Source organism: Aptenodytes forsteri, unplaced genomic scaffold (assembly GCF_000699145.1).
Source record: "Aptenodytes forsteri isolate BGI_AS27 unplaced genomic scaffold, ASM69914v1 Scaffold428, whole genome shotgun sequence".
NCBI classification, from domain to species: domain Eukaryota; kingdom Metazoa; phylum Chordata; class Aves; order Sphenisciformes; family Spheniscidae; genus Aptenodytes; species Aptenodytes forsteri.
The window spans coordinates 794,498-810,310 of NW_008794177.1; the positions used below are offsets into that span (position 1 = coordinate 794,498).

General features: G+C 54.2%; 1 protein-coding gene across 1 annotated transcript in view; it reads right to left on the reverse strand.

Moving 5' to 3' along the window:
• Positions 1-12,190: 12,190 nt before the first annotated feature.
• Positions 12,191-15,813, reverse strand: part of CDC25A (cell division cycle 25A) — a 14,759-nt gene continuing 11,136 nt past the window's right edge. The window contains exons 15-16 of the mRNA XM_009284687.1: positions 15,376-15,487; positions 12,191-13,980 (exon numbers count right to left, since the gene is read on the reverse strand). Coding sequence (XP_009282962.1) covers positions 13,840-13,980; positions 15,376-15,487 — 253 coding nt within the window. The 3' untranslated portion in view covers positions 12,191-13,839. The remainder of the gene's footprint in view (positions 13,981-15,375; positions 15,488-15,813) is intronic.

The window sequence follows — 15,813 nt, forward strand, 5'->3', positions numbered from 1 at the left end:
TATTATTATTATTATTATTATTTCAAATATTAAACTGTCTTTATCTCAACCCACACGTTTTCTCACTTTTACCCTTCTGATTCTCTCCCCCATCCCATGCGGGGGGGAGTGAGTGAGCGACTGTGTGGTGCTCAGTTGCCAGCTGAGGTTAAACCACAGCACCAAATATTACAAATATGGGTATTTATTACCAAATGATCCTGTGGTAATCCCCTGGGGCTTTGTGCTCAGGCACGAAGAATGGAGAGATAATCTCTCTTCTAGCAGTTGACGACAGACAGCCTCTTGTTCAGAGAGGAAAATCAGGCCAAAACTGAAAGAACAGTTCAAAAAAAGGAGGTCTATTGTTAAGGGAAGGCTGGCGTATCAGCGACCTACTGCACAAAACCCAAAAGTGCACGAATGGGGTGCTTAGCTGTTTCGTTGCCATTTATTTATTACTGAAAATACACTTAGCTGAAAACAATCAGCATATTTTTAAATGCTAATGTTTGTTAAAAAATATCTTCTTTCCTGCCAGGACAGCTGAGGGGAGCTTAATAAAATACCAGAAATGACATCCTGATGTTGTGCAGAGCCTAACTCCACAGCCTCCAGAATAGAGCCCTTTCAGCTGAGCCTTGCAGTGATTATGTCTGGGTCTAATATTTACAGGCCATTAATTTTAAAGGATTTAAAGTTGCTAAACAAAGAGACAGCATAAAATAGCTATTTTATGCATATACATGTGTCTAATGATGTGCAGTGTAGGATTGCTACTATTGTTTCCTCATAAGGCGTTCTTGAAAATGGGTAGATGACGTTGCTCTCTGTCATCAACAAAGAGCTGCGGGTGCCTGCAGCAGGCCGCTGCTCACTGCTGGCACGGCTGTGTGTGCGATGGGGAGGCAGGTGGCTAAAGGAACAACAAGGGGGTGGGGGGGAAGGGATTCAGGATGCTGCCAAACCCCACATTTCTAAAAAGGCCAGGGCTTTCATGCCTGCATCTATTGTCTCCGCCTCGAACATCCCACATCTGTGGAAAGCAAGGCTCAGGGTTTGCTGAAAAGTACCTTTTGCCCAGTTTGTCCAGCCAGGCATATAAAAAACATTAAGGATCATGAGTACATGTTGTAGCAGTACCATTTGTACAAATCTTGACTGCTATTATTTGAATATTGAAATTCTTCTCAGTGGAAGTTTGGTGAAACAGGAAAGCGCCCCAGGGCATTGGTTATGGTGGGGAGAGAACATGGTAAATCTCCCTGTCTCCTGGACTCCTGCAAGTGCTACGTACTGAAAGACCCTGTGTACACAGCTGAGCCGTGAAGAGCTGAAGTATTTTGTTCTTTTCAACTGGAACAGCTTCTCCTCCTAGACTGATTAAAATGTCTTGTAACGAATGCTTCGAGCAACCTGATACCGTGACTCAACTGAAATCCAGCCCTGGATGAGCTGGCTGCACGGAGATCTGCTGCAGAGGCAGTTCTTGATAGGCCTGGTCTGCTGGAGAGCGGAACAAGCTCGCCGCAGCACAGAGGCAGCCTGATTGCACAGAGGACTGCAGGAAATTATGGCAAAGACCAGCTCTGTTTGGAAATAACTGAGTTATTTATGAGTGGGTGGGTGTCTACATGCTTTTGTCAATAGCAACATCATTCTAGAGAAAGAAAAGTCTATTCTAGCTGTCCTGTGGCGAGGGAGGAGAGAGAGCCTAGCATACTGTGCAGGGATCTCCTCATCACTTCCAGGAGGAAGAACAGGCATCTGAACCCCAATTTTGCCATCGAAGTGTTCAGCAAGGCACAGAAGTTTCTACTCAGTTTTAGCCAAAAGCAGAGTGTGAGTGCTTGGCTGCAGAGATGGGGGAGGAAGCTACTTTAAGGCCTGTTAACCTAATGCTTTTTGTTTTTCTCAGGCTTTTTTATTGCATCCCCACTAACATGCAAGAGGGTGTGAATGCGTGTAGCAGCCAGTGTTTCCTGCCACCCGCCAGCTGCCTGTGTCTGTGAATGTTCCCTCTGCAGCCGAGCAGCCCTGGGTCAGAGCCCAGGCTCAAATCCAGACTTGCTGCTCTTGACTCTGCACAAACATGCTTCTGACAAAAAGGACTCGTGCATCCATCTGGGGAAGAAAAGAGGCAGCATAAGAGCGTCTGGCTCCAGGTCCGGCTCCTGCTTCATAGATACGAAGCTGCAAATTCCCTGCTGTATTCAGCCATGCTCAGCGCAGCTCCGGGTCCGTGCTGCTCCACTCGGCTCTGCTGCACCAGCCCGCTGGAGCAGAGGCAGGGCTCGTGGAAAGATGCTCTGTCAGGCAGAAGCAACACTATCTCAAAAAAGTGGTGTGTGTGTGAGAAGGTGAATGAAATGCAGATGAGAAGGTGAATAAGACCCTGAGGCTCCATGACTCACCTAAGCACCATGGTGCATCCAGACTGCTGTACAGCCATACCCCGGGCATGTGATGCTAGAGCTGCTCAGGAGCCGGTGTGCGGCCTCAGCCCATCTTAGCCTGAGCACTGGAGCACTCTGCAGGGTAAGGGTCTGCATATGCCTGGGGACTCCATGCAGCCCGCCCTCTCCCTCGCATGGGCTGGATAGATCAAACAAAGCATCCCACGGTCCCCAGCCAGGATCCCAGGCACAGCGTGGAGGCTTTGAGCTTGCACAGCAGCTCGGCAGACAGCCAGCAATGAAGACAGGGAGCATGGTAGATATGGCCTTCAGCTTACGTATAGCTGCTCCCCATCTCACGGGGCCTGAGTGTCGGCACAGCCTGGGGTCAGCAGGTCTTCCGGCATCCAGCAAAGCCCACGCGGAAATTCCCGGAGTGTTTTTCTATGAGGCACTGATGGTTGTTTCTCTTCCAATCCCAGCACCCGTGAGCCAAACCCTGCGCTTCTCCCTCGGCCACAACCCCCCTGAAACCTGCCTCTCCCAGCAGCTGCACAGTTGCTCTCCCCGTTACAGTCCCCACTGCCAGTGCAGGCACTGCCAGCCAGCCGGCCTCCATGCTCAGGATCCAGTCCCAGCTGCCAGGAGTTTCCCGGTGTTGAGAGGGGCATTGGGGAATTGTTTTCCACGAGCTCCAGCTGCTGTTTAGCAACGTGCAACAACAGCACGAGAGCCCTCCAGGACTCGGCGGCTCTGCCACAGCCTTCGTGCGCGACAGCCACTTGCCTCTTTGAACCCCGTCCATGCTGTGGCAATAACAATCGTGCCTTTGTCTCCTCAGTCTGAACGTCTTTATTTCAACTGTCAACTATCCAGGCAAGAGACGGTCTCCTAGGCCACGGACACACGTTTGTTTTGCAAACAGCTGCCGCAGTTTAAGATAATACCCTGCTCCTGCTGTCCCCTTTCCAAGCTGTTGTTGCAGCTTCTGCTGCCTGGCGGAGCTGGTGGACCTGGAGCTGAGAGCAGGCCCTTCTCTGCTTCAAACCCCATGGCGGGGCTTGTTGACACAGCACAAAAGGTGGGTTGAAATGACAGATCAGATCTTGCCTGATGTGAGTTTGGGGCAAAATCCCCTAGGAACAGGCCCTGGCCGCAGAGTGAGGCCAGACCAGGCGAGGAGCAGGGCGTTAGTAAGTGGAAAGAGCCCCAGTCCCTGGCTCGCTGCCCCCAGGACCCCGTAGCCCCATGGCTTCTGGTGCAGAGGTTTGTTGCTATCGTGGCTCTTGACAAAAACCAGATTGTGAACAACTCCAATGGTCCCACCAGCGCAGCAGCCAGCTAAAGGGTCAGCTGTGAGCAGCTGGGAACAGTAATACATTAAATGGCCTCAGCAGGATCCAAAAGACATCTGTGCACAGCCGTAGTGCGTGTGTGTGTGTGTGTGTGTGTGTGCATGTAGAGCCCGTAGCACAAGAAAGCTGTGATCTCAAGCAACGCTTCTGCTGCTAACGTAGAGCCCATAGCACAAGAAATCTGTGATCTCAAGCAACGCTTCTGCTGCTAGTCAGAGAGCGACTTTGGGCAATTTAAGCAGGTGGTGCTGTAAAATGATGGCTCTGACCCGGTAATCTCTCCTTCCCGAGCTGAGGGAGGAGCGAGTCCTGCTGGTTTCCAACGGGAGAAGACGGAGGTGAGGAGAGAGCCTCCAAGGGCGGGAGGTGAACTGGAGAAGGGCTGCCCGCACCCCATCTCTGCAGCTGTACCCCAGTTGGCTCAAGCTGAGCCTGGCGAGACTCAAGGAAGGGGATGCTGTCCATGCCCTTAGCATTTCACCAAATACCTCCCCAACCCCTGCATGAGGCCATCGTGGCGTGTTCTTGCTCTTACCCCTGGAGTGGTGCAGCCAGGGGAGAGCAAGGGGAGACGCCAGCTAGATGTGAGCTCCCCGCTGTCACCAAGTTTCCTAAAATAATCCTGCAGCGCAGGGTAAGTCACCGTGGGCCGCTGCCCCTCCGCTGGCTGTGGATGTTTGTGTAACTGGAGACATGGGGACGGCGCAGCCAGAGTCTTCCTTCAGAAAGGACGGGCAGCTTGTCATCGAGAATATCTTGGTCTGACCACTGTCCACAGTGGTCTTCAGAGGTGGTCTGAAAGCTAACCAGAAAGCTGAGGGGGGCTGCAGTGGGCCTGGGAGTGAGCTTGGAGGTGTGAAATAGGGATTTCGGAATGTGCTAGAGCCAGCGAGGGTGGGGAGGAGGGGAGATCCTCCACCCATCTGTGGAGAGCACAGGCAGCTCTGGACTCCGGGACCTGCGCGGCGCATAGTGCTGGATGCACAGGGACTCGGCATGGGGCCTCAGTCTCTCACCCCCTCTGAGTGTCTTCGGGATTTAACTGGTGTGGTGCAGTGCTTTAGGGTTTCACCCCAGGGGTGAAAGGGACAGTGAGAAGCTCTGCCAAGCTAATGCGCCCGTTCCTCCAGCTAGCCAGGTTTGCTTGCACAGGCTGAAGAGGCTGCACTGCTTCCCATTAAAAGACCATTATCTTCCTCAGCAACTGTTTGAGAGCTGAGGGGGATCCTCCAGGCTGCAAGGAGTGGGTGGGTTTCAGGGCACAGCCTGTTTCAGCACAGCCGTTTCCAGCTCAGCCATGATGATGGACAGAGCCAGGACCACCTTTTAGAGGAAGAGCTTCTCGGTGGCGTGACACCTCTGCACTGCCGCCGAGCCCACCACCCTGGTTTTTGCATGGCACACCCTGCCCAAGGGCAGCATCTTCAGGTTGGTGCAGAAGCTCATTAGCGAGTGTCACGGTGGGCAACGGTTGGTGGTGTATGCGCTGTCGAAGGGCTCCCTGCCTTGCAGCTCTGTTTGAATCAAGGCAGTATGTGGGGCTTCCTTCCAAGTCCTGCCTTGATTTTTGGCCAAGTTTCCCAGGGAAATGAGGCTGAGCAGGGGCTGTGTGCATGGATCTGCCTTGCACAACGGTCAAACTTCTTACCTACTTCCAGCCACGTTTGATGGAGGGGGAGAGGAGCAGCCGAGGGGGACGCAGTTCTGTGGGACTGGTAGGGATGTGACCAGTTGTTCCCAGTGTGGAGCTTGGGGCACTGCTCCTCCTCCTGCAGCAACAGGGTAACAGCCAGGACCAAAATCAGCCCCTCTGCACCCAAAGCACCGACTCTGCACCCAGGAAAGCCCCAAACACAGCCCCAAATGCACTTGTGGTTGCCCTGCATGGGCAGAGCCCGCATCTCCTGGGACCACAGTGATGCCCGGAGAGTTCCTGTGAGCACAGGGGTCCCCCATGGAGCTCACCACACACCGAACTGGTTAACTTGGTGGTGGGAGATAGGTTTGAATCCTTCATCATACTGCTGCCTCCCAAAGCATGGCTCTGCTCTTTAACTTGCCTGAGAAGGGCTGCAGTGGGTGGTGGCTGGAGTCAGAGACCTGTGTGGGCCCAGCTCCTGCCCCTGCGCCACGCCGACGGGACTGCCCCCGCCCCGGGGAGGAGGAAGCAGAGGCAAAGCAGGGCTGAACCTGGGACAAACCACAGTAGCACTGGCACCTTCTAATTACAGCTCAGTGTCATGCATGGCCAGGATTGCAGCGCTGCTGCGGTGCTGCTGGATCACCCCTCATTAGCACGCAGCCCCAGGGCTGTTCCCAGGGCAAACTCCGTGTTCCCACCGCGCCGCTGCCCTTTCCCACGGCACAAGACCCTCAAGATGGGCCACGGCATGACCATCTCCTGGCACGTGGAGCCTGTGCCCAGAAAGGGGCTGCAGCTCCTTGGGGAGCCTCCACACAGCATCAAGCCATGGCAGCTGATCCACGCTGGGCGGTGCGGAGGCCTGATGTCGTGTGGGTCGCCCTGCGGGGCTGCTGCCAGCATCTCCCCAGGTGCCAGCCACGCTTCCCAACTCACCACCAGCACCAGGGTTTGCTTGTGCAGGGTTTGCTGAGCCACGGCACGTGGGGACACCGCTGCCCAGTGCGGGAAACCCGGTTAGGGGGTAGCAGGGATGAGCACTTCAGCACCGGGGTTGCACCTTCACGTGGCACCTGGCAGTTGTTTGAAGAGGCTTGTGCAACCGCCGCGGTGTTGTTCACAGGTGCTAATCTTGTCACCGCAGAGTAGCCACTGTCTCCTTCCCCGCCCTGCTTAATTCCTTTGCTGGAGACACCTGGGATCCAGCCACAGGGCTCCTCCGCCGGCACACACATCCCAGTGGGGACTGATCTTCCTGTCCCACCAAATGCGATTGCAAAAGTCACCCCACACGTCCATCCACCGAGATGGAGTGAAAGCTGCAGTGTGGTTTCACCCCAGCTCCGGATGGGAGCTCCTTCCCTGGGCCCCTCTCCTCCGGCTGAGCCTTTCCCTGGTTCCCTGCCCTCCCCGGGACCCCTGAGCCACTGTCGGGGACCCTCCTGCTTGCGTGGCCTCGTGGTGGCAGGGCTGTGCGGGGTCGGGGCCATGTCTCGCCTGGCACAGGGATGTGACACAGCCCACAGTCTCGGGGATTTCCCGCACAGAGCAAAAGAGAAAGAAGGAAAGGGCTCTTGGCCGCGTTCCTCTTGGCCTCCTTCCACTTTCCTCTTTTGATGTTATTCTCCCTTTTTATGGCTCCTTGCTTGAGCCTCAAGCCCCAGCAAACATTGCTGGAGAGTTCATCCAACAGAAACAAACGGGGATGTGTCTTCTGCAGGTGGAAAGCAGCAAACCTCCCCCCCCCAGGGCCAGCACATCCTGTCTGCGGCCACTGGGGCTGTGTCCCCCAAAAGCAGATAAAACCCCCAAAGGCAGACTCATGCTGGCCCAAGTGGCCAAGCCGTGAGCATCTCGGTGACATCCCTTCTCCAAAGGTGCCTGAGGCTCTGTAGCATCTTAAAAGGCTTGTGAGCACGGCCCTGTTGCAGGAGATGAAGCCAAGGGGCAAAGTCTGGATGGGGCATGGAGGTGCCTCTGGGGCTGCCTTCCCCTGTGCATGCCCACCCTTCCTCCCCACCTGCCCACCCACTGTGGGGGAAGTATTTTGGCTGAGGAAGACCCCGGCAGTGCAGACCCCTGCCTGCTCCCTTCTGCCACCTCATGCCCCTCAGGCAGCAGCTGAAGGCAGCCCATGCCCTGTCCCCTCGACAGGGACCATTGCCGGCAGCGCGGGGTTGATGCGAGTGACAGGTCTGATGGCACCGGTGGTTTCCAGGAATAGTCTGGGCATCACCTGCGATGCAGCAAAAATAAATTTCCCAGGTGCTGCTGGAGGTGGATGGCAGCGCCTTTTCCAGGTGGCAGCAGTGTCATTCGCATCCCACACTCACAGCTCCATGGTTTCTTGGGGACAATTACACCCCAATCGTCGCTGGTGCCTTGTCAGCGGGAGGAAGAGGGTTTGTCACTCCCAACTCGACAGGAGCACAAGTGTTTTGGCAAAGCCACCCACCGGTGGGTTTCTCAGCTCTGCGACGCCCTGGCAGGGGAAATGGTCCTGCCAGAGCGGTGTAGGAGGAGGCTGCTAGGGACAGGGATGCTCCTGCGCATGGTGAGGGTGGACAGGGTCCTTTTGGTCTGGGGGCTCCCCTTGTGCTGCTGGTGAAGGGCAGCCGTGTCCTGCATGCACTGGGCGATGCCCCTGCCCAAGGGGCACGTGGTGCCTGGCTGCTGCCCACCCCCAGGACTGAGCCAGATGGCCCTACCCAGTGCCTAAACCTACCCTCTCGATAGAGCTCCCCGGGCAGATGAACGCACCGGATTTAATCTAGATGCACATTCCTCATCCAGCCCTGACACGCAAACTCAGTTTAGCCAGTTTAATCTGTTTCTGGGTGACCTGCAGGGCCTGTTCCCACAGCAGGAGGAAGGACGGGCACCATGGTCCCACATGGCCAGGGACGGCTGTGAACCACAGGCATGAGTGAAGCCATGGCCAGGGCCTCCATCAGCCGGGACATTGCACCCGCCCGGCCGCTGGGTCCCCCCTCGCATGCGCAGGTGATGGCAGAGAGCTGGTTTCCACCTGCCCCCAGAGGCTGGGTGACACTGGCCGTGTCTCACCTCCACATGCTAAAAGAGAGCAAATTGCACCGGAGCAAAGTGCCGGGTGAGCACCGCGGGGCTGAGCCCAGCGGCCATCTGCTCCCCCACCCTGGGGGTCTGCAGCCCGTGGGGAGGGCTAGAGCTGGGAGCATCCCATCCTGGCCGTGGCACGGATGGACGTGCATGGCATTGACCAAGAGCAGGCAGCACCAGGAGAGCGTGGCGTCAGCTCTGTGCATCTAAAATAAGACACGGGGCAGAGCTGGGGCTGCCAACCAAGAGCCGCGGGGGCCGAGCGGAGCCAGGAGTGCAAGAGCCTCACGGGGAACGACAGCGGCTGCTCGGCGGGCACAGCCCTCAGCCGCAGCGGGGAAGAGAACGGGGCACCGCCAGGGAAAACCCATCATTCCTTAACACTGAGCAGACGGTCTGCGCCGCCTGCCCAGGACCCCCAGTGTGCTGCTGCCTGCTGAGCGCCGCCACGCAGGTTGGCAGCCAATTCATCAGCCCAGAGCAGCCTTAAAAGGCAGCAGCTGCCCAGGCCCCTTGGCTCCAGCGTGGGCCCCCAGGGAGCACAGAGGCACCAAGTGGCTCCTGGCACCGACAGCGCATGTGGCTGGTCCCGGTGGGGAGGTGCAGGAGTGCACCCAGCAAGAGCTCCGGTGCGGGTGCATTGTGACGGCCGTGCCCGGTGCCTCATCCCCCGGGGCTGCACAGCCCGGCCTCCCACACACCTTCCCCATCGGCACGGGGACACAGCCATGCTGCAGCTGCTGCCAGGCCGAAGGCTGGCACCCACACAGGGAGTTTTCTCCAGCACGCCTGAAGCTTGGCTTGACAGCAGGAGATTAGCTTCGTTTCCAGCTCTGCCTGGATTTGGTGACCTCTAACAAGGACCTTCCACCCTCCGCCCTGGCTGGCAGCCTCTGCTCCTTGCTCCCGGGGAAGGGAGGGTGACGGGCCCCACTCCCTGCGGCACAGCTGCTCTGTTTATCACTGCTACCGGGGAAATGGAGGCACTGGTGCAGAGCCAGGAGCTGGGACTGTCCCCTCACCCTCCCCAGCAATGGGGTGTAACTGTGCCCAAAGCGGAGCAGGGACCACAGGGCTTTTGATAAGGGACCAGGTGATGGCAGGGTGTCCCCACGGAGCCACGGTGGATGAAAGGGAAGGCAGATGGGACATGACGCAGCAGGGTCACCCCAGACAGGAGAGGGCTTACGGGGCACTGGGTTGTGCCGCAGCCCCAGGAACGGCCCCGTGGGGAGCAGCCGCTGCCCAGCTCCAGTTCAAAGGAAACCCAAACGGCAGCCTGGCCAAATCCTGGTACCAACGTTTCCAGGAATTATGCGGCACTGCTGCCCATGCACCAGCTCTCCAAGGGACAGCTTAGTCACATGTGTCACTAAAAGCCATTGCCAAGACGAGAAGCCAATGGTTTTCTTAACAAAGCAGCTTCTGCCCAGTTTTCTTAACAAAGCAGCTTCTGCCCAGCAAAGTCGCATGAATCTCCTTCAAAAAGCATTGCCCGCATAGAGGTACAGCCGAGATTTTCATCAGAGGTGACTCCTTCCATCGCTTCTCCCTACCAACCCCCCCAGCTTTGGGGAGACAGCAGTCTCCCAGCCGCTGCCCTGAAACACATCCAGCTTCGCCACTTGCAAACTAGCAGGAGCAGGCTTGGTTTATTAGCGAATTTTAGTTGATCATTTCAACCCCTCTGCCTCAGTCCAAGCCAGTAGCACTCGGGCCCTTGCAGAGCATCCTATTGTGCCCTTTCACCACACTGGGTACCAAGCAGAGCTATCGCACACTCTGTGCTCCTGCCACAGGCTGAGAATTCCTCCTGGCCTGGCAGATCCTCCGGTGGGGGCAGTTTCACTTGACAACTGCAGAAAATTGCAAGGCTGGGTTTCACAGCAGCCGAGCTGCCACGCACAGGGAAGGGAGTGCAGCAGCCTGCCAGGAAAGCTGCTGTCAGTGGCAGGAGCAGAGGTGCAGGAACAGGCTCCGAGAAGCCAGGGAAGAGCCATCGCACAGCCCTCCCGGGCAAAGAAAATAGTGGAGGCAGAAAGGCAAAGACAGGTTTGTTTGAAAAGTTGCAAAAGGATTTCAAACCAGGGAGCTGCCTGGTATCACAGTTGTAGCTAAAAAGACCTTTTCCCTCTCCATAAGGCAGCAGCTGAAAAGCCGCAGTGAGGCAGCACTGGAGGGATGTCCAACACCCGCTTCTGATTCCCCAGGGGCCCCCGTTGAAGGAGCTGCTGGCACATCCAGGGCAGCTGGCCCTTTGCAGCTTGCCTTTCCATTAGCCACAAATGCGGCAAGATAAAAAGATAGCACAAGTGTCCTTTTAAGGCCACAAAAGGTAAAGCAAGATGAAAGAAAACACTAAGCTTTGTGGCATTCAGGAGCTCATGGTAGAAGCTGATGAAGCTGTAAGCTGCTTTCAACATCAGTTTTAAGGATGACAGATGGAGACAAGGAAAAAAAACCCACCCAGTTCTCTGCTTTAGCCTCCAGTGGATTTGAAGTCAACATTGCTGTATTTTAAGTGAAGCTTTTAATGCTGACCCCGTTGTTGGCCACCTGCTCTTCATCCCCACGCTTTCTGCTGAAAAAGCAGAAACCTCTGTCCACCCCTGCCAGGGTCCCGAGCCTCGGCAGGATGGCGTGAGCGGTTCTCACCCAGCCACCTTTGCCAGCTACAGGTACACAAGTATCACGCAGCTCTGCCAGCCGGGCCAGAAATCCAGCCTTCCTCCAACTGGTCGAATTCCTGGAGCGTACAGGAAAGCGGGGCGCTATTTTTCATCATTTAAAGTTATACCTGAAGCAACGAGCAAAGAATGCAAGACAGGAAAATAGCGATTGCCAGCGTGGGTTTCTTTTCAAGCTGCGGTGTGCGGTGCCGAGCAGTTCACCAGCGCACCTTCTACCGCAAGACGAGATAGACAAACTGTTTGGATTTTAAGTACTTTATCCTCTTAGCCCGCAGTAGTCCATTACAGTTGCGGGGCGATATGGCACAGATCCTGTTTAGAAACACACATCTCGCAGCCTCCTCCTTCCCACCCTCGGGACTCTGAATAATTAGAACACAGCACACGCAGAACTAGGTGGGGTATAAAGCAAGGGGTCTCATTTCCGTCTCTACAGGGTTACAGGCATACCTGATCCCTCAAAGCGCACACCGAGGCTCACGTCCCCCGATACTGCCAGGCCACAGAGAGCCGGAACGCCCCCAACACGGCCAGTTTCCTGAATATCAGGAAGTTTGGGACAGTGAGCTGATTTAGGGGCATTGGCAGGAAGCACAACTGTAAAGCCACAGAGCGCTATAATGGTTTTGCTCCAGATGAGTGACCTCAGAAGAGAGCGTCACGACTCCATCAGTCTCCATCATCTTTTTTTGAACATGGCTGGTGAGTTAAACTTTCACATAGAGCGGACTATTTGTTTACAAAGTTGTACCAAGACATCTCGCCCGGCAGTCGTATTGCTAAACTGATTATTTACCGCTTAGGCTTGGCACAATGGGTCTTGCGCCAAAGAGCACGTTGCTGCCGTGTCGCAGGCAGCTGGCCTTCCCCGCTGACTCACCGGCACGTGATCTCCTCCCACCACACAGCCCGCCCAGGCACCTCACCGGCTTCCTCGGGGAGTTCGGACCTTCCAGGTGAGGTGTGGGACACGGTCACTTACAAAGGGCGATTTGGTAATCGCCATTTCTGATTTAGCACTTCATCTTCCCATTCAAACTATTCAGCTTTGAGAGAAGCCAGCAAGATATGATTTATTTTCTTTTTTTTAAATGAGAAAGAGTTCAGTTTATCCTTTCAGTTCTCAAGAGGATTAACAGCAGGTTTTAAGAAACAGTTTTAAAAAAAAATCAAGTTAAAATTTCCACATAAGCCACCTCCATTTCAGTATTTTTTTGACACAGATAAAACGGCACGCAAGACTAGCTCGCACGGAGCAAGCCAAGCCCTGTGAAGCGTGGATTTCTGCTAAAGTGAGAGCCGAGAGCTTCCAGGATGCATGGCCGTTCCCGGGCTGCACGCCCAGCTTCAGGAGCACGAGTTTCACAAAGAAGTTCACGTGTGAGGAAAAAGCTACAGCAATCGTCACAGCGTTCTGCGGCAAGCAGCTGGCCTTACCCTGAAATCGCTGGGCTACTGTAAGGGTCATTAGTTGGGTCTTGTGCGGCACCAAAAATTAGCAGCAAAGCAGTTTTAGGACTAGCACTGTTGTGCCGCGGAACCACGAATCCTGCTTTAGGTGGGCAATTTGTAGGGCTGAGCTGTAGGGTACAACGCCGGCTGAGGAAGTTCCTCTTCCTTCAAGAATTAATTGTATTTCCTGCCTTTCCTGGCAGAAGGTGCTTCTGCTACTGGAGAAGTGGCCGAAGTCAAACCCACGGCAGCAGGAGCAGTTTCAGAACAGCCTCCCAGGATCATTAGCGTGATTCCTCACAGCCGGGCTGTTTTCTGGACACATTTCATGATAATACGCAGCCTCGGAGGGAGCAGCGACAGTAAATTGCTGCTGTTGAGAATCCTGGCAACAGCTTTGCCACCCGGTACTTCTGGGATCACCTGAGACAGCCTATTTCTGAACTACCCTCAGTTCCCAGATGTTCTCCCTACTTTGAAACACCAACTCCTCTAGAACTAAAGCAGCAGCTAAATTCAAATTACTATGAAATAAAGCAATCTAGATTAAGTAAACGAGGTGAACACGGTATCTACGTACAATAAGCAATTTCCCCTTCGACTGTCTTCAAGAGGCTTCCCACAGCGAAACACAGGAGTTCAGCGAGGTGGGACCTCTAGCTGTAATGAGCTATTTCCCATTTTACTTCACCACGATGCATTATGCTACTGAAAGACAGACTCAAAGCTGCAGCTGAGAAAAATAATTAACCCCCCCACACCCCAACAGCAGGCTGCCCTTTAGCAGAAACAAGGTTTGAGTACAATCCAGATGATTCAACTGTAGCGGTATTAGCTTCACTTGACTGTATTTAAATAAAATAAAGCATTTAAAAAATAACAGGCACTAAAATATCCTCACTGCTTACACCACGTATCAGCTGAGCCCCACGCAGATGGCACGCGACAGCCTCTCCCCACCCCTCCCTGGGCAGACTGTTGGGCCGTTGGTGGATGTCACAGAACACGAGAAGCCGTTTCCACAAAGCAGCGTAACAAGAGTATTCAGAAGAGTCAGCTCCCAGCCAGCATCCAGGTTGCTCGGTTCAAGCCTGCGGCCACAAGTTCCACGGTGTCCCCAGTAAGACAACAGACGAGGAGAGAGCTGGTACCCGATAACCACAAGCAAGGAACAGGCACGTCTCCCTCCCGCTGCAGCCTCCCCCCTCCCACGATGGGCAGTCTTTGCTTGTTCACTTCAGCCCTTAGAGTTTCTTCAGGCGACTGTACAGTTCCCTTTTGCTCTTCTCACCAGCCCAGGTTCGGCTTTTGGTGCGGAACCTTTTCAAGTCTTCTTTAAAGTCTTCGTGGTGCATGGGGCGATAGCTCTGGGGCTCGCAGAAACTCTGGGGAAAGAGAAGCTGGTTTCACTTCACTATGTCACAGGAGTGATGATCTCTTTGAGACTCACCGACAGGGCCTGGTAGCAACCATTTCAACCACTACCACCAGAATAAACAGAACTGGAGTCCCCACCCTGAGCAGGAGTTTCATACCAGGCATTCGTGAACAAAGCCAAGGGATATTCAGATTACAGCTGCTTCAGAAGTGATAGCTATTAAACGAAGGACTTTCAGCCCTGTATACAGAGCTCTCACCCCAAATTTTCTGCCAGACATCAATAAACAAAGTCAGTCTATCTAGTATAGACCTTGAAGTAGCACAGATTTGAAGAATACTTGTCTCTCGGACCCGCCAGCCCCTGGCTCACAGGCCAGTCCCAGAGCATTAAAGGCTGTCGTCGGCTGTTCCATGCTGCCACCTTGAGGCCCTCGGTCCTCCCACCTCGGGAGACAATACCCACGGGGCCCGAAACAAAACCCAGGCATCCAATGCCACAGGGGAGCCAGCAGATCGCAGGGAGAGCCAAAAAACAGGACAGCACTCGCTACCATGAATACCGGCATCCCCCAAGAAGGCCCAAATGCTGGGAGACCCAACATCCCACTGGGAAACCACACACAGCCCCGCCCAGGCGGCCACAGGAAGGCCAAATATCTCACAGCCCTCTGAAAACGCACCAAGTTACAGAACAGGAAGGTAATCTAAGAGATACGCTGAAGTGTGAGGGCCTGAGAGGGACTAAAGCGACAGGCCACAGTCTAGTTTGTGTCAGAACGGCAGGGAAAATTAGCTGGAGAAAGAAGAGTACAGCCACTGAAATGCTGAAGCAGCAGAAGCCAAGTGATAGGAGAAACACCATCCTCACAATGCTGGGAAGAGAGCTGCTGGGCATTTTTTTAGTTTCCTTTTCTGAATTAGAGGCTGAAAACTCAAAGCTCGAGTTTTTCAATGTTGCTATTTTAGTATAGTATGAGACTTCAGGTTTCTATTTGTTATACGGCAATTACTGTCAAGCCTCTTCTCCCCTAGCCCTTGCAGGCTGAGTAGTCTTAAATTCCTTCTCCAAATGACATTTTGAACTCCTGCTTGTTATAAAAGGGCAGAAACCAGTTTTATATTTTACTCCTGAGACAAGTGGAAAAACCTTTCAGCTATGGCAGCAAGACAGCTCTGAAGTACGGGATAGGCTTAGAGAAGTGAAGGCAACCTCACTGCCAAATGTTAACTGCTCTCAGTATGGGAGAGCACTGGGAAACAGAGCAGGAAAAGTTACCCCGGCAAAAACCACCCTACTCCAAAGAGAAGTCTGGTTGAGTATGAATACATGGGTATTTCTTTAGCTATCATTTCTTCTCTTCCGAGTGTGAAAGGGATGGATTTAAGAGAATGTTACTTACACGGCATCTTAAGAAGAAGTCCTTGTAACCCCCTTTCAGGACATAGAGTTCTGGGTAATGGAGGTTGGGGTATTCGTTACCCAGCCTGTCCCGCTCTCTCACAAACCGGCACCTGTAGCAGGAAGAAGCCCTGTGTTAAATCTTGCATTCAACAAATAACACACGAAAACGGCGCTCACCCGAAACTTCCCATTCCTTGGATTACAGACGCAAGCCTGTAAGCAAGAAGCTGGCGGCTCACAGCTTAGACAGGTGTACTCTGCACTGGGTAAAAAACTGGCTGGACGGCCGGGCCCAGAGAGTTGTGGTGAATGGAGTTCAATCCAGTTGGCGGCTGGTCACGAGCGGTGTTCCCCAGGGCTCAGTTTTGGGGCCGGTTTTGTTCAATATCTTTATCGATGATCTGGATGAGGGGATCGAGTGCACCCTCAGTAAGTT